General features: G+C 40.1%; 1 protein-coding gene across 1 annotated transcript; it reads right to left on the reverse strand.

Moving 5' to 3' along the window:
• Positions 1-1,061: 1,061 nt before the first annotated feature.
• sgpp1b (sphingosine-1-phosphate phosphatase 1b) lies at positions 1,062-27,738 on the reverse strand. Its single transcript, XM_030719333.1, has 3 exons — positions 26,884-27,738; positions 16,400-16,489; positions 1,062-6,842 (listed from the first exon to the last, which is right to left on the reverse strand). The coding sequence occupies exons 1-3, from the start codon at positions 27,736-27,738 to the stop codon at positions 6,291-6,293; spliced, it is 1,497 nt and encodes a 498-aa protein (XP_030575193.1). The 3' UTR covers positions 1,062-6,290.
• Between the last annotated feature and the right edge of the window lie 70 nt (positions 27,739-27,808).

The raw sequence follows: 27,808 nt of genomic DNA on the forward strand, positions 1-27,808 counted from the left end.
GCCCAAACAGATGAAACCCAGATGAACCTGTCCCAGAATGATGGGAAGAGAAAAGTATGGAGGAGAGAAACAGTTCATGATAAGACACAGAGCAACATCTCACAGCATGGGCATGCGTGGCTGCCAGTGGAACTGGGTTGGTAGTGTTTATTGATGACGTGCCTGCTGATAGAAGCAGCAGGATGAATGCTGAGGTTTACAGGGCCGCAGTCAGATTCAGCCAAATGCTGCAAAACTGATCAGAGCTTCACAGCGCAAATGGATAATGGCCCAAAGCATACAGCAAAAGCAACCCAAGAGTTTTACAAGGAAACAAAACGGGAGATTCTGCAATGGCCAAGTCAGTCACCTGATCTCAACCCAACACAGGAGCTTCTCAGTGACTGAAGACAAAACTGGAGACCCACAAACAAACTGAAGGTGGCTGCAGTAATGGTCTGGCCGAGTATCTAAAGGGAGGAAACACAGCATTTGGTGATGTTCTAGACTTCATGAAGACATTGAGTGCAAAGGATTTTCATCCAAGTATCAAAAACAACTGTTCTTAAATCTACATTAGTTTCCCCCATTTATTTTGATTCTCTCAACTATTTATAAAAAATATCTGTAATTCAAAACCAATGTAAAGTTTTGTGTTGTATGTATGACAACATATCCCATTGTGTTCATCCTTAGATGAAAATTATCCAGATTAAAAATGCAAGAGTTTTCAAGGTCAGATATGAGTGTAGGTAAACCAGTGAAAATTCACAAGGAATACACCAGTAAGGCCGGACCTACATAACAATAATTAGCGAAGTAAACGCAAACCTTCAGAATTATTTCACATTCAAGTGATGAAAACTTCATGCGCACATTCACAGAAACTGATGACAGAGCACAGTATAAACCTCTGACTCAGTTTCTGATGGGCACTTTGAAGCATTTAGCTGCATCTCCTTTGGTTCCCTCTCACTGCTCCAACTTTCCAGTGACGGTGCACCATTGTAGGTAATAACTGAGGACAAGCAGGTACATTATTTGATTTTATCATCATTTATTTTAGATAATTCACACAGACAGAAAAAAAAAAAGCCTCATTTTCAATGACAGATGAAATCCAACAAAAAAGCCCTGCAGAAATATTAAAAAAAATACTGAAGGTGAGTGACGCTTCACAAATGAAGAACCAGAACTCATAAAGGGTTTGATTACAAAAATGAAAAACCTGACAGCAGTTCACCTTATCTGCTCTAATTCCTGACTGTGATTTGGAATGAAAAATGACTAAAAAGCAACAGTAGGGGAAGTCTAAATGATTAAAAAATGCTTTTGTTTTTTTAAACAGGAAACTTCTCGTTTTCTCATATTTATATATCTACAAAGTGAAAGAAACAACATGACTACACAGAGCTGAGTTTCCACATGACGGAGGAGGAAGGCACTGAAGTGTGGGGCAGAGTTTAGCTACAGCTACACAATTCAAATACTGCATACTTGGTCAAGAAAGACTGTTTCCTCTGAGATCTAGCATGTATATGTATATGTACATGTATGTGTATGCACATGCATATGTATATGCACATGCATATGTATATGCACATGTATGTATATGCACATGCATATGTATATGCACATGCATATGTATATGCACATGTATGTATATGCACATGCATATGTATATGCACATGTATGTATATGCACATGCATATGTATATGCACATGCATATGTATATGCACATGTATGCATATGTATAGTCATCTTGTGAGCTGACAAAGCAGAGCTGGCTGCTCCAATCATTAAAAAGAGTCAAAAATTACAAAAAAAAAAAAAAAAAAAGCATGATTAACACATATTAACCCATAATTTATAATTACAAAATATTAGATTACTGTATTATTACATAGAGTTTGGTGATTTTGTCCATCACCTGAAGATGGAATAAACTTTGGGATTACAACAAATTCTGAGATTCAGCCAAATCACACAAACAGAATAGAACATAGATTACAGTTTATATAATCACATATTTTTGCCCAATAAATTTAGGATTTCAAAAATATCTTACTGTACCAAAAATCATAAAAACAAACAAAGCCACAATTATGACAACTACATTTGAGATTATGAGGAAATTCTGGCATTTTCACCAAAGGTAAAGTTGGGCTTTCAATAAACACCCTCCAAAACTAATAATTCAGTTCCTTCAAATATCACGAGGCCGGCTCTGCTTTGACTCTACAAAATGAACATCCACGGGTGGAATCCAGTCTCTGTCAGGAAGGTTAGCTTCATCCCCTTTATCGATGTGCAGGGTAAAGGTCCTCAAGCATCACAGACAAGAAATGCTGCTTCATCACAGACTTCTTGCAGTTTGCTCACCGCTCGCACAAACTCCGCTCAGCCACAGGATTAACACAAGTTGGGTTTTGTCAGTGAAACAGTTGAACTTCTCTTTCCTCTGGTACAGAGAGAAAACCACATGTCCACAAACAAAACGAAAAGAAAAACGCTCCTACAAACAGAAACATATTTGTGCACGAGGCAAGGCCACAGGAAGCTAAACAAGCCGGGCGGCTGACAAATGCTGAAGGTGAGCTGGTCCATTTGGTTTTGATAAGTAGGTTAATTAGTGGCAAATCTGCAGCTGGAGAGTGTAAAAATACTAAACTGTATGTCAACGTCCTGCATTCAGAATTACACAAATGCATTCAGCAAAGTGGGAGGAGCACTCGCATGTGGAACCCCGTTAAATGATATCACTGGATTATCACTTCAGACAGAAGCATTAGTCAAGAGTACAGAATGAACATAACAGGTGAAGTACTCCTGCAGGTATCCAGTGACAGTTAAGGTCACTTATGAAGGGAAGACTCCAGGTGTTTGCTGGTTCAAGCTGCTGAACTGTGGAATTTCTCTGTTACTGTACACTGAATTTAGCCTGACAGCAGATCTGAGCTGAAACCATTCACTGATCAGTGATTCAGCCATCTACAGACGCTGTTAGGAACAAACATCAGGTGCTAATGTAAGTGAATGACATTTACTTACTCATTTATTTCACCAACCAACCGCAAGACCACAAATGAAACTATTGATCAGACTGCATTTAGGACCAGCTTCACCTTTTTTTTGCCTGGCTCGGAGGGGGGGGAACAGTGCATTCTGGGAACAGTGCATTCATTTTAGGAGAGTACCGTACATTAAATAAAATAAACAAGAAAAATAAATAAACCAGCTTGGCAAACAAATTACGATTAAAGAAAAGTTTGTTAACAGGAGCATCCTGCTGGGGGGGAATTTTTTTTTTTTTTTTTTTTTTTTAAAGTGCCTTTAAGCAAGGCACTCTACTCACACAGCTGATAGAAACACAGCGATCAGTGTGAAGCAGGCGTCTCTGCTTCTGTCCTTACACTCAGTGCTTACTGGCTCCAGAGGAGGACAAACAGGACAACAGCTTTCTGAATGATACAGGACCTTCACTTATACATGTCCAACTGGGAAATCTGAACTTTTCCTCATTTATCCAGCAGCTAAATTGTATTTGGGTTGTATTCGGGGCAAAAATGTTTCACTTCGCTGGAGTTCTGGAGCTTTCAATTTCACTCAGCTACTAGATTATCATCTACAGTTGATTGCTCAGAAAAATAAACCTCTATTCCGATATGTGCCAAACAGGATTGTGTGAGATCATTAAAAGCTACAAAACGGAGAAGCTACTCGATCAAATATCCGAGTTTACAAACAGAGAGCATTAAGTTGTGTCTTGGTCACAAATGTAGGCGATTCTTATCAAACATTTTTTTTTTAACATCAATTATAGAAACTTCATTTTTACATCAATTTTCTGTAGACTGATCACTTGGCATAACTTGCTGACACTGTAGTGAGGCTACTGCTGTGGCACCAACAGTGACAGTGGTCTGCTGTTGCTACTTAACTAAAAGTTCACGTTTTGAGCGTCTTTCTGGCGCCACCGTGTGAGTCTGAAAATGCAAAAAAAAAATAAAAAAAAAATCATAATTTCCTAAAAGTGCGAAACTAGTAGATTTATGTTTTTGCCTCAGCAGCAGCTTTGGTCTGGTTTAGTGGTCTGAAGAGGCTTTATTAATCGCTGTGGCTCAGCTGTGACGTGGGAGGATGAGAGGAGGAGAGAAAGCTCGAGCCACATTCCACATGGATGCTTTTTGTTTTTTTTTCCCCCATTGCAGATCTTAATAGAACAGAGAGATCTGTGGCCAGTTTCTTAACTTTAAGATTTTTTAAAATAATGTATCAATCAAATACTTGTTTCACATACAGCTCTTTGAACAGTTACTGAAAGGATATTTGATTACTTTAGTCAAAGGCACTTAAAAAGGGAGAATGTGAGCTTTGTGTAAAGTTCACGCTTAAAAGGTTTTTGTGTACATGCACAAAATTTGACATCTGAGCACAAATTTGTCTACATTTCTAGAATCAAAGTGCAAATTGCACATTGTACACAAAAAGCTATAAATAGAGTTTCCATTTTACGCAATAAAATTCCAATGTTTCTAGAAGGAAGTTGTCCTTTTATTGTGAAAATTCAAAATAAATAAATAAGCTTTAATATTTCCAGAATAAGGCCAAAGGTTGTAAAGGTGGCAGTATACAGTATTATTTGTGTGTCTTTGAATATTTGTTTTCCTGTAAATTTTCCACCTTATTCATGAAATATCATGAATTTGTTCAATAACTGATAACCTTTTCCTAGAACATTTTCATCAGGCACTAATGCCTCGCTTGGTTTGCCAAATGGGAGAAAACATTGATTCTGGCCTTGTTGGTTCATGCCTGTAGTCCGTCAGCGAGCCACGCAACTTCGCTCCTGACAGTTGCTTTACCTTCACTACCTCCTCCCACCTGACACCAGCAAATGAACCTTTACTCAGTACAGGAAGTGGATGTGAGCCAACACATCAATCTCTAACAGGAAGTAAGATTACAGTGTTTAAATAAAAGCCTGAGCCAAGTGTCCAGATTCCAATCATTCTAAGAGAATAAAATAAAATTAATAAAACCTCTCTGTACATTTCCCAAACAAAGTGATGCTTTCTCCTTTCCTTCTGCATCATACAGTATGTGCCCGGTCTTTGTTTTTTTTCCCATCGGGTTGCAGGAACAGCAGTCGATCTCAGAACAGAAACAGTGGGAAAGCCCTTTAGGAAAACAGAAGCGATTTAACCTCCTGAAAAAACAACGTGACGGAATTCTCAAACATCAAACACGTAACAACAAATCAAAAACTTCACACAAAGTTCTGTCCGCTCCACAGGAAGGGGGTTCAAAGGTTCAAGACTAATCTTTCTGCATCAGGATGACCTCAGATCCAGTACAGGAATCACGAAATGACAGGTCTCTTATTGCTTTGAGAATTGAGACGAAGGAGAGGAAGATCTACCGCTAAGGTTAAGAGGCTTCCAGACAAAGAACCACACAAAGTGTCAACACAGACGCTGAGCTCAAACAATGACATTCTTTAAACTAGTTACATTGAGCAGTCAATTTACAACCCAAACTAATTTTGCCATCAATTAATCTGGATTTAGACCAAACCATCCCCTCATTGCAGCTTCTCCATTGGGAAGCTTTCTATTTTATTTTATTTTTTTTTAATCATTGTGCCTGGATATCTTTGGCTTTCAGTTAGTCAGACTTACTAAGACTTGTTTTTCACCATTTTCTGACAGCCTCTCGGAGATTCACCATCCACTAACACAGCACTGAGTTGCTGGGATAGTTGAAGTTTTCCATAAAATACTTCTATGGTTCTTTGCCTGAACTCTTAATAATAACAGCAATCATAACAATGCCAATGCTAACATACATCATCCATCAGTGGTCATCAGCTACAGCTTTAGTCTTCTAGAGGCCACTGTTGAAATTTTTTTTGTTGAAATGCTTTTTAAATTACAGGAGTGACTGTCCAGCTCTGAAAGTGTCATTTGACTGGATTTTACTCTTAAATAAATCTAAAGAACAAAGAAATATCACTTGCCATAAGTTGAACTGATAACAGTCCAGGCCAATTTGACCAGATTTTCCATCCCTTCGAGACTCATCACTCTTTAAAAGTAACCTGAGCTGGCAAAAACTGACTAAAATTCTGATAAAAACCCTGCATCCAGATCAGGGTTTAGGCTTTAATGAACATTCACAGTCCCAAACCAAGCCACCTCCAGCTAGGCTTTAGGCTATGGATGAAAACAAGTAGCAAAACTGATCTGATGACAGCATATGGACCGTCACTTCACTGTTTGACTGACTAGGCACTCAAGTAACATCCAACTCAGGAGAGCTGCATGTAGCTGAAGAGTAGTGGGACCAGGAAGACAACGTTTAAGCCCACTGTGCCATAGACAATGTAGCGGTAAGGCAGCTCCACCTCCATGTGCTGCCGGGCCTTCCTCACGTCATCAGTGGGCACCTTGAAGACTCTGCACACCAGTGGAATAGCGATGGCTTTCATCAGCGCCCGCATGGCCACCAACACCAGCACTCCCACAACAAGCCGCAGCATTACAACACCCACCAGGCTGGGAGTAAGTGCGGGCATGGTGAGGGGAAGCTGGTCTGGTGTGAAGTCGGGCATCAGGCCCAGGTAGTGGTTGACATGAGATCCCAAGGCAATACCAGCGCCAGTGCCCAGAATCTGAGCAGTGTCGCCGCGAGAGGTGCTCCAGGTGTCCAGGGTGAAAGAGAAGAGGCCTAGGCCCAGGTGTAGAGAGATGATGATGACTGGAGCGTAGCGGCAGGTCAAGTTGAAGTCATCAATCAGGTCCAAGACGGGCAGGAAGAAGCGCAGGATGAGGATGCTGTACAGAAACCCGGCAATGACATCCTGAGGGAAACAAACACATAAACAGTAAATGGACTGCATTCATAAAACTGCCAGTGTTTATTCAGACAGCACAGCTGACCATCACTAACGTGCGCTTCAGATACCTTGAAATGTGTGCTGATGAAAACAACCATGTTGTAAATATGGACTGAAAAAAGTAAACGATGTCAGAGGGTGAAGAAGGCAGGAAAGGGACTGAAAAGAAGTTTAAATGTCTCATCTTTGTCTCAACACAAAAAATAGTGAATTTTAAGCTTTAGAGATGAGATGCAGCACAGGAAAGAAAAAACAAACAAAAAACAGTCACATCTACTTTCGTCCTGAAAATATCAACCACTTTTTTAGAGTCTTTCTGGGTTGGGCTTCTCATCTCCATCAGAAAGAGTGGCCGCTGTGAAAAACGTGAATAAAAACAGAACCAAATGATTTGCAAATTTCATAAACCCGTAATTTATTCACAATGAAGGCTAGAAAACATCAAAATGTTTAAAATTAAGATATTTTAGTATTTCATGAAAAACAGCTCATCTTCAATTTGATGACATCAACACGACTCAAAAAAAGTTGGGACAAGCAGAACGAAAGGTTGGAAAAGTAAGTGATACTAATAAGACACAGCTGTGTGCAAGGAAAAAAGGCCGAAAATCAATATTGGATGCCCATTGCCAATTTTCAGGGCCTCAGGCAGCAAGGATTAAAAACATATACGCATAATCCTGTCATGGAAATCACTGCAAAGGCTTAGGAACACTTCCAGAAACCACTGTGCCCTCCACAAATGCAGGTTAAAGCTCGATCATGCGAAGAAAAAACCATATGTGAACATGCAGAAACGCTGCTGTCTTCTCTGAGCCAAAGCCCATTTAAAATGGACTGAGGCAAAGTGGAAAACTGTTCTGTGGTCAGACAAGTTGAAATCTCAAAGTCTTTTTAGGAAGCATGGGCCCTCTACCTCTCCCCTTTAGTCCTCCAGACTGAAGAAGACTGACTGAGTATAGCATTGTGCTATATTGTTTGCCTGCTGTCAGTGCCTTCAGTTCACTGCTGTCAGGTGTTCAGCTAACCAATGTGACTCAGCTGCAAACCAAATTTCCCTCTTGGCTACAATAAAGGGAAAAAAAAGATTGCTATCATGCATTTTGTGACTAAATGCTGAACAAACACAAGCAGCAGACATGAACATTTAAACCTGCACCAGCTGATTCAGCAGCAAAAATCCCCTTACCAGATAAAGACTGCTAGGATTAGGATATTTATTGGAACATTTCCTTTAGATGGGAACAGGAAGTGCTGACAGGAAACATGAAAACAGTGAGATCTGCATGGCAGTGAACTCTGGATTCAAATACAAAGGTCATCACAGCTGTGTATTTACTGATCTCTGCAGTAAACTGACAGCTGGCTTCTTGCCCCTAAACCTTTCAAATCACTCACAACTCCTGCTGAACCTCTCAAAACTATTTCTGAACTCATGTTAAACTCCTTGTGATCACATATCAGATACATACAAAAGTATGTAACAACCATGTAACAAAATACAACTTCCTGTTCAAAGAGGAAGCTTAGTTTATACACATATGAGGTCCATCTAATCACAAATATCTAGTAGAAAATAAAAATGCATCGCAAACAGGAGCTCAGATCTCAGGAGGTTAAGCTGAATCTGTTCACACCGCTCTGAGACACTGAAGCCTCACTATCTCATATTTTTTAATCACTCTTTGGTTCTTCTCTTCTAGTATTTTTCTGGTTGTGTGCGTATGCCAATATTGTGCTCAGTGTGATTACTAGATTTAAATGTTGGGGAAACAGTTAACATTTTATAATGCTGATAATATGCAACTATAAAACCCCATTAGACATTTCTGGTTTTGAGGCTGTCCGTGATGAACGATGACCAATGTGGAAGGATCGAGGTGAACGTGGTTTTAAACGGTGATCCTGCATTGCACAGTGGGAGAGATTCAAGGTTGCAAAGGTCAAAAACAACCTGAGGCAAAACTCAACACTGACACTTGTGATGACCTTTGTATTTGAGTCCAGAGTCCAGAAACCTTGCATGTGACGTCTGGAATTCCGACAAAGACGAAAACCTGGTTGCATTGTGGCAGCAGAAGCCTCATTTGTATGATTTATCCTCCAGCTGTTTTGACTAGGAAAAGAAGGGTGTAGCAAGTTCTAGTACAGGAATTGCAACAATGTGTTGCAGCCTATGTTGCAGTAAGCATTACCATCCTGCAGCATGCATATGGCAAATAAGAACATGATTATTTTTGAGGTCTATCAGTAGTTATTTATGTCAAACATTACATAAATGAAAAACGGGAATCACAAAAGTCCATTTCTGCTAGTAAACTCAGCTTTCCTGGCCATTTACACAACTGCCTATGTGCATCCACAGCAAAGAGACTCTGTTGGGTAACTTGTCATTACGTGCGTGTACACACTGTAAACAAACACTTAATAGTCCCTCATCTTGCTAAGCTGGGTGTGTACACTATTTACTTCTGTAATTAGTGTCTACTTTCCCTGGAAGGAGAAATCAATGATGGCTACTGTAACTTTACACCAATCTCCATCCACCAGCCAGAGAACTGGAACATTTCAAGGGTTACTGGCAGGGTCAGCCCACTTGAATGACCTCACTGGAAGGAAACCAAGGTCCTGTTAGAGTTTAAGTATCTATTTGGCTGCTTAAATACAGGTTGTAGTACATTAGCTAATGGTCAGTTAGTAGCCTGTGCTGAGCCATGATCGCCAGAGCCGTAGAGCTGGCGTCGGCCGCTGGCTTGTCGCTCAGTAACAACATGTGTCCCAGCAGTTCCGCGTTTGGCAGATGGTTCACTATAAGGACACATTTCCCTGCATGACCATGTAAAAATGACTCATCAATGACACAGCCAGCAGGAGGATAACCTCTCAGGAGGTAACTGAGATTTATCCCTTTTCTGCTGCCAGTGCCATCCCTTATCAGCCTTCTCACTTAACCACACACACAGTGAGAGACTGAAGGATTTCACCCATCTGTAATTTTCTCCTCCACTGACACGAGCCGGGGAACTCTGAAACAATGTGCTGCCTGAACTAAAATTGTCCAGAAAGAGGATGTGCTCATAATGAATAACAAATTGCATGTCATTTGGTAGATGCCTTAACCCAAAGTGCTTTACAACAAAATAAATGAGCATATTGTCAGAATGGGTGGCCTAAATGTTGTCAGAACCACTAAGTCGTCTCTACGTAAAACACAACCACATGTGACTGCTGCCTGCTGTCCATCGAGTGACTGGACATTATGTACAGGTTCAATTCACGCCTCAGTAAGAAGGTACATGGTGTAAATAAACAGCCGCTTCATTATTTCTTTATTAGTGCAGCTAAAGATAATTCCCAGTACTGATTTAATAAATGTGCTACTTGTATCATTATTTGGCTTAAAAAAACTTCACAAAGGTAGTCAACGAGATTGTAATTTTCTTTTTTAAATTTAAAAATACTAAAATAACAAACTCAAAAATTACTGTCAATGCCAGCTACTTTTCTTTTAGTCTAAGTGATTAATTGATACCTCTGGGAGCACTTGAATCATACAACATCTATCTTCTTCAGGGTAGTCAGAGAGACAAAGTAATGCAGAGAAAGAACAGGGGAGTGGCTGGAGGAGAATAAACAGGAAGAAGTGGAGTTTCTGGTGAGATCAGCCAGAGTCTGATCTGAAAGCAGGTGCATGCCACACACACAGATGATCAGTACTTTTCTAACTTCATGAAAGATGAAATCAGTAGAGTTGGTATATCAGACTACTGGCCTAATAAAAGGGTCCAGTAATCTTGGGCGACTATACTACTAAAGCCTCCAAGTCCCCATAAATACTGTCCTCTGTAAAATAGACAAACTGTTAGATTTAAGCATCGAACCATTAGAGGAAACTAGAATTTGCATTTAGTTGTCATAAACTTAAATAATGTGAAAACCTGCTGACTGAAACTCTAGTAAAAGGTTTGTAGAAGACAACACCATCGTTATCGGTGGCAGAACAGCTTTTTGCCTGTGAGCTCTTCCTGTAGAACAAAGGAGGAGGAAGTAGTTTCATTGGGCGTGATGATTTCCAGATCTCATTAAGTGCCCGGCAGGCCTGGCAGAGCAGACCGATAATGGCTCACTGGGCATTCAAGCTCCACTCCCTGATTCCCAGCAGTGATGTGGCGCCTTCAGCCATCAGGTTATGTCATGAGGTGGAAATGAGCTCTGTGCCCGTGCACCCACAGCTCGATCCATCTCAACTAAGTTCATACCTTTTATCCTGACCTGAATGTTGTGTTTCTCAGATCACCATTTTGACAAATCGAGCTCCTGTCGGTTCAAGAAAACACAAAGCCGCTACATGTGGCGAGTCATGCCTTGAAGTTCCCACACACTTTTCTTAATCCAGTCAAAGCTCAACACACAGACATGACGCACACATGTTCAGATCCAGACTGGCTCAGAATTTTCAAGAGTATCACCACCAAGAAATCAACCTAGAAAATATGAAGAAAAAAATGCTTTTTAGAATTTCATAACCTGTCTAAATAAGAACTGCCTGCAAACACGAGCTGTTAACATCTAATTAAATGGCTCTAAATTACTGGGGCTTATATTGTAGCATAAGTGATGCCATGCCATAAATGTTTCCTCTTTATATTCCCCAAAGCATTATGGTTAACTATATTTAAAGAAATACAAAGAAAGACAGTGTTCTTACATACAGAACCAAAAGTCTATTTTTAATTTTATATATAAACTATTTAATAAGAAGAATGCTCAGACACAAACAGCACTGACTGATACTGTTTTTGCTGTGTCACTGATTCCACCGACTAAAAAAAAAAAAAAAAAACTAACATAATGAGCTTAAAGACTTTAAAACAGGCCACATTTTTTATTAAGACTTCTTTGTTATCCTGGAAAAAAAGGAGAACAAATAATGGGACAGCAGGGTATCCAATCTCAGGGTCGTGCTGTCCAAAGATTTTTTAGTAGGCAATTCTTTAAAAAAAAACTATTTTTAAAAAATGCCCACAAAATGTGGAAATGCAAATTGGTAACAATAAGGTAAACTGAAATATTACAATCACTAGGGACAGGGTTATCAAGCTGAGATAGTATAAAATAAGAACACCCAAACCCCAAAACTGAAAACAGAGTTTCAATTCAACAAACACGACCTACTGAGTAGCCAACTTATTTTTACTTCTCAAAATACTACATGAAATCCATATCCAATAAATGCAGTGTAATTTCACACAGTACAAGTATGACATAGGTTAACTGAGGGGGTAAAAGACAGATGACATGTCTTTATAATGTCATGGAACGCTGTAGAAAAATATGGTCTCTTGAGGCTTACTTAAGTAGGATTTGGCTTATCCTTATTTTTAGGGACTATTAAGATCTTATAGATAAACTGACATCATTGCTTAAACCAGACTTGGTGTGTAATGCAACAGTTGCTATGGTTACAGACATTTCTTACATCCATGGTGAGACAGTGAGGCGAGCCAGCAGGAGTTTCTGGCTTGCAGACAAGTGCTTTTTAATCAAGAACAGTGAGCGGTCACACTGCAAGGCCAGGAGGAGAAAGATGACAACCATGACATCAGAGACAGATAAACAGATTCCTTTGAAAGTATTTTGGACATAGTTTGAGTCTCATATATGAAAAAATATATATCCATCATACCGTCACATGACCAATTTGGGTTAAAAACCTGTGAAACCAAATGTATATATTTAATAAATCTGAGTAAACATACACTTAACTGACAGGCTGCTGAGTTATCATAGCCTCATCATTGCTGCACACTAAATTTAGTGTTGCAGAGTTGTAGCACTGGTTCCACTACCTGTAGGCCACCCCAGCACAAGTCCTTTCATCCTTCCTGTGCTCACACACAGAGTAAACAACATAAAGGCCATGAGCTCCACTAAAGCAGCCTGGGACACCAGAGTGCACACAAATTATAACACATGAGCCCAGATTTGGAAAATTCTTCTGTCAAGTGGTATAACAAAAGAATTTTCCATATCTGGTACAAATAAAGTACAACTTAAGAGCTGAAAATATCCTTTTTAAGCTGGCTGCACAGACCTCCCTGAAGCACCCTGTGCCACCTCTCTTCCTTCAGCTGAGCAAAAACCACACCCCGCTAACTCACCATTACATGATGTGACTTGATGGTAAGCTGACTGAATCTTACCGAACTCATAAGCAACAATATATACTGCTGTTTATATGTGTGCTTTAATGAAGGAGTCTCTTGTTACTCGCCACCTTGTGAACTACTTTTAGCCATTTCTTCTTAATGTAGACCCCCTGGTCCATTGTTTATGTAGACAAAAATGAAAACTAAGAAATCTTTCTCACAGGGCTATACTGTTTGTTTAAAATCACCCTAAAAATCACATTTACCTGATGCATTTTGCAGTGACTAGTCACAACATAAACACACTACTCAATAATTACTCCTTTCCATTTTTGCTTTAATTAATGTTAGTCTATTATGAGTTGATTATAACTAGTTAACGCATTTAGCAATTTTCAAAGCAATGGGTTCAGATACAGTAAAATTCAGAGGAGGAAAAAAATAGAAATAGTGGCAGCAACAGCGTAGGAAGAACAGAATCTAACTAAAGGTTAGAAAGTACTTCAGATTTTCAAATGCAAACCATTTTTTATTAATATTAAAACTTTGCCTGGATTTCAGAGTTTTCTGTATCATTCAGAGAAGCTGGTTATACAAACACTGGCTAAGGATTTTATTTTTTGCTTTGGAAATCACAAAAACCGCTCTGTTTAAACAGTTTCATGTGATCTTTTGAAATCTCATTAAGTAATGTGGGAGCCACGAGGTTGTGTTTTTCTGTTTTTTTCTATTTAAATACCCAGTACTTCAAAGAACTTTTACAAACACCTCTCATGTAAAAGTTAACTCACTCTTGGATTTTTCATTTTTATTTTTTTAATGACAACTTTTGCACCATCTCTTGGAAAACTATAATGCTGATTTCTGCCCATGGTTGTGGTGCTGTTAATGTCACTGCTTAAATGCCAATCAGGTCCGTCTCAGGATGCTCAGTTCAACAAAACCAGACCCGTTTCCTTTATATGGAACTCCACATACTAAACTGTAATCTGATTGGCTACTAAATTATTCATGTTAAACATCTTTTTAGGTCCGCCCTTGTTTATTTGAGGAGAAAACTGGACCTTTTTGTTGACATGGAACAGAGCCCTAAAGAGATGTGAAACAGGCAGATGTGCATGTGGTTTCTGAGGTGGCGGTCTACACAAGCGACACCACCTGCGGGCAGCCACAGAAAGCTCTTAAAGAAGGTCTATGATGTGGAATTACTTTCCAAGTTTGTTTGGGAGGATAGCCAGTGTGCTGTAATGTCTGCTGGTCCCACAACACCATCCATCACTGACACAGCAATGACCACAAAGAATGTTCCCTCAGTGACAGACGGCCCAACCCTATCAACGCACCAAGACTGACATTGCTTAACAGTGAGATTACCCCATACAGAGTTAATTTGACCAAACATCTGTGGTAACTCTTTGGATTTTTTCCCACAGATGTATTTCTTAAAAATAAATCCATGAATACATCTAACATTCAAGCTGAGACTGGCTTCTTTAACCAGGTTTCATGATTACCTAGGAGTCTGTTCTTTGTGTTAATCAACCTGCCCCAGACTTACTCAGGTTTAAATTCTATACCAGTCAACATATACGTTGGCTGGAGTTACAACAAGTTCCAGTTAGGTATACACACCTACCCCTGTGGTGGTAGATTTGATGACTGTACTCTGTTAACGTGAGAACAAATAAAAGAAGCAGGGGCAAGTTTTTGCAGGCATAAATATTAAGTTTTCCCCTACAAATTCTTGCTGAGGTACATACAGGCCTAAGCATGCTCGTGACAGAATGACTGGTCCAGATTATCTGAAAGATGTGGGTAGTACAGGTAGGCTCTAAACCAGAGGTGGGCAAAAGGCCATATGAGAAATTGGGACTGTTGTGGAGGGCTGCATCGATACGAGTAAGCTGACCTCAATTCTGTTCAATATTAATTTTGTCTCTTTATAAGCTTATCGGTGTGGCCCTCCAAAACAGTCCCAGTTTCTCAATTGGCCTCTTGGGAAAACTTATTGCCTAGCAACAGGAAAAGAAAAAAAAGTGAATAATACCAGTAATGGCTACATTATCAACTGACACGCATTTTCACTTTCCCACAGTAACTGGTTAGTGTGGAAGCAGTGTCAGACTGGAGAAAGGAACAGTGAAGAGTTGACAATTGTGCCTCATATGAAACAGCAATCTTTGTCCATTTAATGAGTTATTGTGAAGATCACAGTTTGGTAAACAGGCAGGCTGACAGGTCTAAAAAGAAAATGATGAACTATGAACTGAACAAACAGCTGACGCAGTGGTTCACCGACCATACGTTGTTACCTTTAGCTGCCTTCTCCAACATTTTAACACAGAAACGCTGCTGTTTGGACTCAAGTTCAGATTACACCTCCTGGTTAATATCAACAGTTTGAGAAGTTTCCTGTTTCTGGGCCCAGCCATTAATCACAATATACAATAAGGAAATTTTCAAGTTCCCGTCCACTCAAAATTATGTTTTGCTTATTGTTCCTTCCCTTGGAGCTAGAATGATGTGTGTGCAGGGAGTTTGTTCTCCTCTTCTCATAGCTCACCTTAGAGTTTAACACAGGAACACAAAAGCAGGATTTTGAAATGCCACTAATGGATCCTCCATAAGAGAAATGTTTAAATATTGATAAATCCCAAGATTTGTAAAAGAAAAACATAACATCTCTTTGCTCGAAAAACTACATCAGACAATTTAAAAAGGTACAGTCAGCTGTTTTCTGAGAGAAAATTTGTAAATATATATTGTAAATATACATTGATTAGTGTGTAACAATGTTTTCCAACAAATTTATGCATTCTCATAAACTTTGAATTAATCCATTAAAAATACACAGAAGCAGGTGCTGGTTTGTGGTAGCTACCGTGTTGCCTTGTCATCTTGAATGCAGTGGCTGAAATGGACACCGCTGTTCTCCCTAACCGGGTTTTATGTATGTGGCTAGAGACCGGCCATAGAGGTAGTACGGCAAAGGCGGAGGAGAAGAGAAGTTGTAGGCGTTCGCATGCCATGGAGGCAAATTTTAATTTGTGCCTGCACCTTCAGACTCAAGCTCTGAAGGATCATACCTATATTTTTATCATCTGAAGGGGTCCCCATCACCAAAGAAGTGAAAACGCAAAGGAAAGAGACAACACTACCGGCATATGGATAAAATATCATTCTCTTCCTCCTCACTCAAGTCTCACCTCCTGAACTGAAGTCAGGGCTCAGCATTGTGTTCAAAATGTGGCAACGGCTGGGTTTGGAGCAGATGTGGCTACTGTTATTGATACTCTTCCTCCAAAATGTCCGCTATCATGTTTAAAAGCACGGGATGTATGTGTGTGAGAGAGAGAGACAGGTCACACTCACCAGCACAGAGTGCATTCCCATGTAGATTCGGCTGGAACAGACCAGCAGACACCAACAAAGAGCCAAGGTGAAGCCCAGTGTGGATGGGTACTGCGGAGGTGAAAGGAGACAAGTTTATAGACATTAAAAAAAAAAAAAAAAAAAATTCAAGGGATTTCATTTACAATGGTATGACAGACAGAGGCAAATGCATCTTCATACATAAGAAAACATGTTTAATTGTTTTTACTTTAGAATCAACTAATCATGGATATAGTGCAAAATTCTAATTAAAAATTCAGTGTATTCATTGAAATGCATTTATTCTACCACCATTCTTTGATCTGCACTGAGTGAACATGCTTTACATCATACAGAACACCACTGTATCTGTGAGTGTGTCACTGCATCAAAGCTAACCTGTCAAATTTATGTTTATTGTTCTGTAGTGGTAAGCCAATAAAGCAATTGTATGCGATGGAGGAAAAAAAAAAAAAATCATCCACAACTTGTTCGGCCGCAGCATCTAACAAGCCTTGATAAAATGCTGCTGTGATGTATCAGATATGATTATCTGCTAATGTGTACTAGACTCAAATGTCCTCATAAATGTTTCAGCAATTCTGCCACTTCCTTATCAGATGTTCTTGGCCCGCAGCATTGAGAGGAGGGAGCCAAAGCAAATTTACTTGTATAACACCTTTGAATAACACAGCAAAACGATGCGCCTTATGTAAGACATAAAATATAAAAGAAACCCAAAACAATATAAACATGAACCAGATTTTCCAAAAGGAAAATAAAACAAAATAAAGCTAACTGCAAAGACCAACAACCAACTATTTTTTAACATATTCATTTATGATACAGTTTATGAGTTTATGTTAAGTTTAAGTTTATGATGCAATCTTGATGAGTTGCCTACAATAAAGATGGTAAGTCAAAGGGCTGTTTTCTATTGGCCTGCCTGAATCAGCATTGTATTATGTAATGTATGTATTTCAGAATTAGGAAAGCAATGTTTAAGTTGGGCCTGATGTTACCTTGCAGATAAAAGGATGATTGCCATTCTTGTCCTCACAGTGTAGGAAACCAGCTTATTAATTTAATGCTGGTTTTGGATCAGTATTTTGTATTAGCAGATACCTGAAGCCAAGGTATCTGTATTGGCACTGGAACTGAAAAAAACTGAATCAGAGCATCCCTAGACTCAGCATGCAAAAAGATTGAGAGGAAAAACAGACAGAGGAAAGACTGAGCTGCTGAGGTTTGTACACTTGCTAAAAGCCTTTTGTGGTCCTTGCTGTGGGTCCTGTGCATTGAGATGGCTCAGATTTCCTATCTCAGACCAGAATTACATTACTAATCCCACAACATCACAGCATCTCCCAGCCCTGTAGCCTTCAGGGGAAAATGACTCATGAGAGCTACCTGATGGTGCTTGATGAAGGCCAATTAAACAGAGATTAGGTACTATTTAATGGGGTAGACATACTTGACACCAATTTCCTGTGAATAATCACGTGATACTTTAAACAGCTGCTGCAAACTACAGATAACCTGTAAACCAAACATGATTTATTTTTGATATGCAGCAAACTCCACTAGCATCTAAATTGCTTCCATCACTTTCACACAGTCCAACAGACTGTCTGGTTACCTCTGGTGTTGATCAAGCACTGGTGTCGATAAGTCCACCTCATTTTACTGCTCCTCACACACAGACAATATTAAGTGCAAGAAAAGCTTCCAATTAGTTTCTAGTGTTAATTGAACTATTACACTGAACAAAGCAAGTGCTGCAAGTAGTTGTGGTGACCAGCTATAGTCACCCAGAAGCTGTCTCTAGCTTCATGTTTCGTAAAACAGTCACCAATAACCACAGTTCGTTCTTCGGTAGGTGTGTTACAGAGTGGGGAAAAACAATTAGAGATTTTAAGGGGTTGGTGTTGTACCAGGGGCTTCTGTTTAGGAGTACGATTCCACCTCACGGTCACCCAGCCAGCCTGATTTCTGATGGCTAAACTATGTTAGTCTGCACTGACTACAGGGACCTGGCTAGGTACTGGATTTTCCAGAGAGCAGAGCCGAGTCTCCAATTCACTGAGCCTGGCCTCCAAAGCTGCAAACAGGCTACATTTATTACAAGTAATACTGTTACTAAAGGAGACTGAGTAGGTAAACATCTGACACACTGAGCAGGAAAGTGCAGGAGGGACAGGTGAAGACACCATGCTAAGCTAACGGCTACACTAAGTTAGAGAATCCCTAAAGACACGAATACTATGAATATAATTTACAGGTGATTCAGCATAGAGTGTGCTTTGGATAAAGCACATGAAGATTACATTATGAAATAAGTTGTTACCTAAAGCTTTGTAATAATCGAGCCACATAAAACACCACTGTGTGTTGTAACAGGAAAAGGTTCAATCCCGCAGTTAGTGTGTGAATCAGTGAGACGAGGCTTGAAGACGGCAACTGACTGCGAATGGTTGCAGACTTGGTCCCTGTCTTTGACGCAACCATTTCAAAGGCATTGCACACGGTCTCAATCATTTTAGCTGTGCTGTGGTCTCCAACCACTGTTTTCCCTAGTGTTAGTGAAGCATTAGCTCTTTTGCTGGCAACTGCTGCACCACTGCTGACGCACAATTCAGTAAACAAAATACAGCTGAACTGAATGGATCATCATTGGAGCATTACCACTGATCAGCAATCCAGCTTTTTGAGTTTTTGATTGGACTGATAGCAATCCAAATACTAGTGAATATTAAGTGAATCCAAAATTGCTAACTTGCTACATTATGATGCTGATCTGTAGACATTATAAATATCAAAACCTTTAAACACCTGCTTGTCAATATTTTTTCTCTGCAAAAGCATTTACATTTTAGCCATTCACATTCAGAGTGAGCAGCAGGCATCTTACTTAAGGACAAAACACAATTCATCACTGGCTGTTGAAGCAGAAAGTCGACCCTTTAAAGCATATCCTACATTTAGAGAGACTCCTGTGAGACTCATCTACAGGTGTCTCTTTAACCAATGAGTGTTCAATTATAAACTCTAAGACCTCTTTCAAGAATGGGGTCAATGCAGAGGGAGGTGCTGGTTGAAAAATAAAGCGCCTTTAATGTGTGTCGATTAGCTGTGAAGCCAGGTCAGATGTAGCAGCCCAACATGCTCAGATTGACACTGAGACAGAGGACAAACCAACTGAATGCGAGGAGGAGGTGGGGGCTGTGAGGAAACCATCAAACAGCATCCTCTGTCTGTGTGCAAACAAAACGTGTCACCGGTTCGTGTTTGCATGCCCACTCTGGCCTCGTGGCTATGACCACAGTCGTGGTGTGGCAGTTGCCTCATGCAAAGCTTTATGGACATGGTGTGTTTTTTGTGTGGGTTGTGGTTCACGCTGCTCACTGACTGTTAGAGTCACTGCGGACTTTTCTCGGCGTTCTCCCACATGACATATACTGTAAACACACAGGTCCACACACATATATCCAAACCACACGATTCCCAGGGTGTGCTGTGTTTGACGTAAAATAATGCCAAGATGTAAACTGAACTGTCTTGAGGCTATGCATAAACCAAAGTTTTGAATATCCTTCTCATATTTGAACTCTATAATACCACACCAAAGCACTCAGCCCTGACCTAATTACTGATAAATCTATTTGCAGTGTTTCATTGGGTTACTAGAAACTGCAGCTGGACACATTTGCAATTCAAAGTGTAAACAAGAAAAACAAAGGTTTTAACAATGTGAGCTCAACAGCCAAGAATCCTGTTAAAGGATATCTGAAATCTGTATGTATTAAGAAACTATTGTTAGATGCTCCATTTTCATTTCTGTCATAATAGAAATAGTCTATGATCAGAGGATAACCTTATTTAGGAGCATCTACTGAACAGCACATTTACATGAGATGAACACTGAACAGAAGTTACATTTATACACTTACTGGACAGTTTGTTGGGTATACCTGCTCAACTGATTTTTAAATGCAAAAAATCATCAGCCAATTACATCAGCAACTCAGAGCATTTAGACACATAGTCAAGACAACCTGCTGAAGGTCAAATTGAGCATCAGAATGAGGAAGAGAGGTAATTTAAGTAACTTTGAGCAGGAAATCTACACTCTAGCTATGTACTGCAAACTGCTCTGAAGCCCTGTGAAGTAATTTACAGCATTACCTGACGCGCACTTCCCTAGAAATGTGACCACATGTCGTGTCGATGCAACCTGCAACTACTGTGATTGGCCTGTTCGGTACTGTTGATTCCTCCTGTGCATTTCCGGCTACTTTTGCACCACAATTTTTGAATTTATCAAAGAGAACAACAATTATCATCTCAATATAAGAAATAATGATCATAGCATCGATATAAGGCCTCACAAATATCAGCAAATTCCTGGAGGGAATTTGCAAAGCGTGGGGATCCAGGAGGGAAAAAAGTCCCAGCATTTGTTTCTATTGGGTAATACTTCATATAAAATACCGGGACACGACCACATGGTAATTAACACATAATGCACAAGCATAAATGCTGACAGATCTTTCACAGCTGCATTATGCCATCAAGTCAACGTGATCAAAATCTCTGTAATAAATAAAATACCCTTTTACCAGTTCAGCTGGCAACATGTTATTACATTATTATACATTATGATGAATAAATCTGTCCCAGCTGGCAAAGCCTACAAGGTTCTCTTCATGCATCTCTCCCTCTTCTGCTGTTTTGGGTTTTTTGTGCCACAGTATGCTCTACAATCAATGAATCAAAATGATCAGAACAACCATATCACTGACCACTTTCTGATTTACTAACCAGATGGACATTTGCCCAGGGAAACCAGTGTCAATTCTCACACCAATTTGAACAATTATATTTATATAAAAAAAAAAAAAATAGCTGTGAGCTTTATATAGTTTACTCATTTCATCTGATGAATAAATTGTTTGTTTGCCTTCCTGTCATTTTCCAAAAGTGCAAAACAGATTGTAAAGCCCAGGGCCACAGTTAGGAAATGCTATACTGTTAAACTCATTCATGCTGGCAGGAAAAGGTGCAATGAACCCACCTAATGTTCCTCCTTAAAGGCGGAAGTCTCACACAATGCCTGTTATTTTTGCTTTACATCAACTGGACAACATCACAAAATGTGCTAAAAGCCATTCATTAACCTCTACAGCACGCAATTCCTCAGTTCCTCTAGTCACATTTTAGCATTTTTATTTGAATCCCCACCATCATCTTATTTTCCTATCTCCCTCTTTAGCTCTCTATATAGCCTTTAGTCCTTCTTACTCCTTCCTTTTTATATTTTACTGTATTAATCCCCTCTCTACGCCTCTAAACACTATCTAATCTCTTCACTGCTTCCTTGGCTGGACCCCTTTCAATTCTCTTCTCAAACTACTCTTTTCAGCACAGTTCCTCATCTGCTCATTCAATTTAATCTTACCAGTGCCTTTCATAGAGTGACATCTGACTCGAGTTACTGTCTGAGCTGGAAGAGGCCGGTGGGATGGGAGGAGGACTGTAAAGCTGCAGCCCATCTAAATCTAAACATTCCTGCTCTGCTCAAACAAGTCGGCCAGGGAAGCAATCCAGCAGGAAACCTCACAGAGAGGCTACAGCAAAGAACAACTGGAGGGAGAGGACGAAGCTTTCTTTCTATCCTCGAAAGCTCTGACAACCTCCTCTGGTCAGGAGGGGAAACAAATCTCTTAGGGTCTATATATATTCCATTTACATTCTGGCATATTCTTGCCTTATTAAAGAAAACCCACAGTGAATTATGGAGTTGTTGGAACCTGACGGACACATCAGTTTATTCATATTATCAAACAATATTGGCCTATGGAAGATCCATCAATACTGGGATCAATGCAGTATTTCCCAATCATGACTTGGCTGGGCCACCAAGGGATATTAATCTGGCAATTCATTTTAGCATTCTTTTTTTTTTAACATCCATCCACAATTGATTGACGAGCAGCCACTCCTCTGTTTTTGTCCAAGTTCATTCACAGCTAACCAGCTTGCCAAGGTCTTTCCTGTCTTGTGCGTCCCAACTGGGGCTTCAATATCATCAAGCTGTCTTTCCAGAGAATGCCTGAACCAAAGGTTGAACTTGATCTGGCAACAACAGTTCTTGTGTAGTGCTGGAAATCCACTAAAATTACATTAAATTATACTAGTGTGACACTACATCAAGCTCACATGACAACCAAAGCTATTATTGCAAGCTGCAGGTCCAAAACAATGGAGTCTGTCCACAGGATAAGAGATAAACTGGAGAGCAAGCTGAATATAGTGCTCCCTAATTATTTTGTCAATGTACTTGCAGAGGAATGTCTTACATCCCAGCCTGTTCCAGATGAACTAACCTTATGTTCACTGTATAATAGCAATAATAACAATAACAAAAGAAGTTGGGAAAAAGAATCATTTTCAGTCTTTATTAAGTCTTCATTATAAAGTCCCAGGTCAAAAAAAAAGCAAAAGATTTTTAAAATTTCAGCAATTTTCTTGCAAAGAAAAACAAACAAAAAAAATCTGTCTATGCAGAATTATGGTAATGATAACTGATTTATTGCATTTATGGGGGAAACAAGCTACTGCATATTACCCTGACCGTCATCAAGCCCCAAGATCACAGTCAACCATCAGCACAACCCTACAACTTTATCTTTCCTGCAAAACAAGGGAGTACCCAGAGAAAGCCCGCACAAACACGGGGAGAACAGGCAAACGTCGCACAGAAAGGCCCTGACAAAGGTGGATTCAGACCTAGGACCTTCTTGCTATGAGGAAACAGTGCTAACCACTGCTCCACCATGCTGCCCCAGGTAAATGGACTAGTTCTTATATAGCGCTTTTCTACTCAGTATGAGCACTCAAAGTGCTTATACAACCTGTTTGCATTCACCCATGCACTCCCATTCATACAAGCACTTCCATTTTTTATGAAGCTAAGTGCTTTTAATTAACTAACATTCACTCACATTCATACTCCGACAGAACGGTCGGAGAGCAACTTGGGGTTAAGTATCTTGCCCAAGGATACATTGGCATGTAGCCCGGAGTAGCCAGGATTCGAACCGCTGACCTTCCGATCAGTAGGTGACCTGCTCTACCTACTGAGCTACAGCTACAGGTACCCACTGTAATTTTGTTTTGGCTAAAATAGCCAAGCTAGCAAAGCCAGGTACTGACATCCTTTCCCTAATCTAAACAGTAAACTGTGTTGGTGCCATCACATGTCAAAACATTTAAAGGTGGAAGCTTTTAACTTCACTTGACTGCCTGTGACAGACACCAGACATGCCACACAGACATCAGTCAGTGTGATAAATTTCTTCTTCATTCACCTACTGCAGACATGTCTGTAAAATTTCAGACTTTCAGCACTTTTTAAAACTCCCAGTTCAGGGAATACTGGAGAGTAACATGAGAAGAAAACAAACACACGAATTTGATTCAAAACATGAGACGGAGGTCAACATCTTATCTGGTGTTGCACACAAGCAAGTCAACAGCTTGTATTGTTCGACTCTGAATAGAGTTTGGCAGAGTGTGTAAAACTTGTCCGGAGACTGAATTTGAAAGAGTTTCTTTCTTTCTTTTTTTTTTTTTTTACAGTTCATATGCTTTTCAAATTTAGCCAAACAGAAAGAGAGCTTTTGTGACAGTAAATATAAAAGCAGGGTTAAAACACTAAATAAGTCTTATCTCAGTCACAAACTGGAAGGCCAGGGGCTGGCTCTCCTGCTCTGGCTCTCACAGGGAGACAGAGAGTCGTAAATCGGTGCTAACTCTACTGTGATTTAAACCTCAAAAGACAACAAGTCCACCTATTTTACTTTTCAAAACCTCACACTGTAAACTTTCTGTAAACTACCCAAAACCACAGAATATACTGTCTGAGTGTTGCAGTTAATGATTATTCTCATTATCAGTTAGGCTGCTGATCATTTTCTCAAGATATTTCTCTCCAGATATTTTAACCTACAGTCCAAACCTCCAAAATATTCTGCATACTGTCATATGACAAGGCAAATCCTCACATTTGAGAAACTGTGATCATGACGTGTTTGGCATTTTGGGAAACAGAATGGGAAGACGTTAATGTGGACTGAACACAGGACCACAACTGCAGTAGGATTTACAGTGACAAAAAGTCTGTGGGGAAGCGTGTCCTTGAGCAATACTGCCTTACACCTGCAGTTAAATGTAGATAAGCAGCCCTATAATCAGCAAGAACCACTTCAGATAAATGTACTTCATCCTGCCATTTCACCTTGATAAATGGACTCTATAATGTGCACATAATTGTGAAGTGATCCTAATAATGGAAAGACTTTCTTTTAATACACTGATTTATTTGTTTATACTGATAAAACAGAGGAGTTTGTTTTTGTAACATGTAGGTAACCGCTGCCTATGTAAACAGCTCGCAGTAATCAATGAGCAGGTTATGCATCATCATATCATATCCCGTACACTGGAATATGCAGAACAAAATTTCTTTGTGCCCTATGTTAACATCATTTGAGAACAACAAATAATGATTATTATATAATTGTCCTCAGAGGTCTTGTTTGGTGTGACGGACTCACCAAAAACAATGACACTCGAGTTACCCTCAGCAACAAGCAGTACTGCTATTTTTGATCTAGTTTTTTTTTTTTTTACATTTAGAGATTAATCAGCTTTTCCTGTTGATCAGCTCATTAAGTAACTGCTTAACTGTAGCTGTACTTGATTTTCAGGTCACACTTTTGCACATTTATGTGAGAACAAGGTTTCTGTCGCTAAAAAAAAAAAAAAAAAAAAAAAGGTTGTACAGTTGAGTGCAACCATTTAGTTGAGTTTCCTCTATTTCTTTTTTCTTAATCAAATGGGCGTCCTGCAACTTGTCAGCCACATTTTTCGCTGTGTGGATGCACAGGAAGACAACAGAAGCGCACTACACAGACTGCTTTTTTACAGACTGGACACAATGTAGTGTTGTCCCTCCGGACTGAGCAGGAGGAGATGAAGGAAACAATAACAGATGGTGGCTTGTTAAAACAGAATTCCAGCATGAATGTTATTCCAACTGATTTAGTGCATTTTTAACTGATTTTACAAACTTTATCAATGGCAAAAAATAGAAGGCTGAATATGAACCCTTCAAAGCATGTTCATGTCATGATGCTATTATAATCAGTTGTGTAACTACTGCACAGCTGATGCTGACAAAGTACTTTCATTATCATGTTACCTTTTACCAACTTCCTCACTTTTGCCATACTCCCTTTAAGTATAAAAAACCACGGGAATGCCCAAAATCCAAGCTGACACAGATTAGCTGCTTATTTTATCCAACCATCAGACTAAAACATAAAGATACTGAGTTACTATCACAGAAAAGGAGCAAATATTCACATTATCAAAACTGGTGAACTGCAAGTCTAAAAGCTTTCTTTTTTACTGTACTGGGAATAGTCTGCCCCACAGGCTAGTCAGTTTTACTCAAGGTTTCGAGTCTTCTTGTACCTATAGTGAGCATGATTTCATGCAGTAAATGACACACAGTAAGGAGTCAGCTAATGTTTTCATACAGCTTTTACAGCCATGCCAGCTGCTGTCACTGTATCCCCTGACCTAACTGCTCATTATCTGTTAATGATGGCACTTGAGGAGGCAAAGTCTCAGTGATCTTTTAGCAGGGGTTAGGCCTTGGCACGTGTTCGCATAGTCTGTGATAGCAAAAGGGGGAATGGTCAGGTGATTACACATAGAATCATAGGTTTTACATCAAATTGCAGATATATATATATATATATATATATATATATATATATATATATATATATATATATATATATATATATATCAAAATAAAGGGCATACACTATCCTGAAAAAAAACGCCACGCCATAATCCACCAAACTTTACACTTGGCACAATGCAATTAGACAAGTACTGTTCTCCTGGCAACCACCAAACCCAGACTCATCCATGGGATTGCCAGAAGGAGTAGTGTGATTTGTCACTCCAGAGAACATGTATGCACTGCTCTAGGGTCCAATGGTGGTGTGCTTTACACCACTGCATCAGACACTCTACATTGCACTGCATAAAACACAATTTATATTTTAATAACGGTCTTCCCTCATAATGAGTTGTGATCTGCAGCAGATGTATGTGCAGTTTTCAAGGATGCAATAAAAGTGTATGAAATTAGGGCTGAAAAACTGATTTCTTTTTATTTTACCCACTTGCCAGTTTCTTTCTCTCCACCTGTGTTCACTCTGCTCGCGAGTAAATTTTCACTTGCATCTAAGGAAACTTATGCAGGCAAATATTATTAAATATGAAACATGACTAAGGCAACTTCCTCCGTCTCCTTCGTGAAAATTAAGAGGAAGTGGCTCCATTCCATTTCTCCTTATTTCTAACGGTGTGGCATCTAGTTAGTGTGTGAAGGATTGCTTTACCTCCCAGCGGTCGTAGGTCATGAAGTACAGGGCGAAGGGGATGGCTGTGCCCGACATGGCGTGTGTGGACGGCATGCTGTACTCGGAGTTGTAAAACATCTCCACCTTGACCACAGGCGGGGAAGCCGGTCGCGACCAGCCAAGCACATCCTTGGTACACTGTCCCAGGTACATGACCCAGACCCACACCATGATCAGCCGCCTGCTCACGAAGGGGTCCACGTTCCACATAATGAATGGGAAGAACGTGATATAGAAGGTCTCGTTGCCCAGCTCGGTTCCGAAAGTGAACAGGTAGTACAAGAAGCGGTTCTCGATCAGAAACTCCTGCCCATCATCGCCCGTTAGAGAATTTTTGCGGAGAGGCTTCACCTTGCTGGTCCGTGGCGGACCCAAGACTCTTCCAACTTCACCGTCCTCCGAATTGGCTGCCCCTGATAAATCCTGCGCAATCCCGCGGCGGCCGTGCTGACCCGCGGGGTTGCAGCCCACACCAACCGTCTCTCCCCCCGCTGCCCCGTTCTGTGACGGGTTTTCACGTTCATCTTTAAAGTTTTTAGTAACGTTAGAACCCGCAATACTCTTCCGAAACCCGGCTGACGTCGTTCGTATTTTCTGTCCTTCCCCAGCTCCTAAGACTGACATATTTTCACTGTCACTCTCCCCGGCGACATGATAATGACAAGCGCCGTTGTTGTGCGAGTGACCCCGGTCCGCTGCCTGGCTGCTGCTGGCGGTCATACTGCCAGCAGACACGCTGCTCGAAAACGTGCCCCGTACCCCGCACACGTTCTGAAAGCGGGCGACGAGGTGAGGGTCCTGGAGATAGTGATACAACTCTTTTATTTTCTCCATGTTTAATTCGGTTTAACGATTCCCAAGTAGCCGAGAGAAGAAACGCGGACTCCGCTACTTTCCCCTAACA

Source organism: Archocentrus centrarchus, chromosome 22, assembly GCF_007364275.1.
Source record: "Archocentrus centrarchus isolate MPI-CPG fArcCen1 chromosome 22, fArcCen1, whole genome shotgun sequence".
Classification (NCBI taxonomy): domain Eukaryota; kingdom Metazoa; phylum Chordata; class Actinopteri; order Cichliformes; family Cichlidae; genus Archocentrus; species Archocentrus centrarchus.

Excerpts from the sequence above, each read along its gene's own strand:
- sgpp1b (XM_030719333.1), bottom strand. The coding sequence starts at position 27,738 with ATGGAGAAAATAAAAGAGTTGTATCACTATCTCCAGGACCCTCACCTC. Across the intron at positions 16,490-26,883 it reads TGACCTACGACCGCTGGGAG|TACCCATCCACACTGGGCTT; the intron begins GTAAAGCAATCC and ends TCACCTCCGCAG. Across the intron at positions 6,843-16,399 it reads TGGGAATGCACTCTGTGCTG|GATGTCATTGCCGGGTTTCT; the intron begins GTGAGTGTGACC and ends TGTTTCCCTCAG.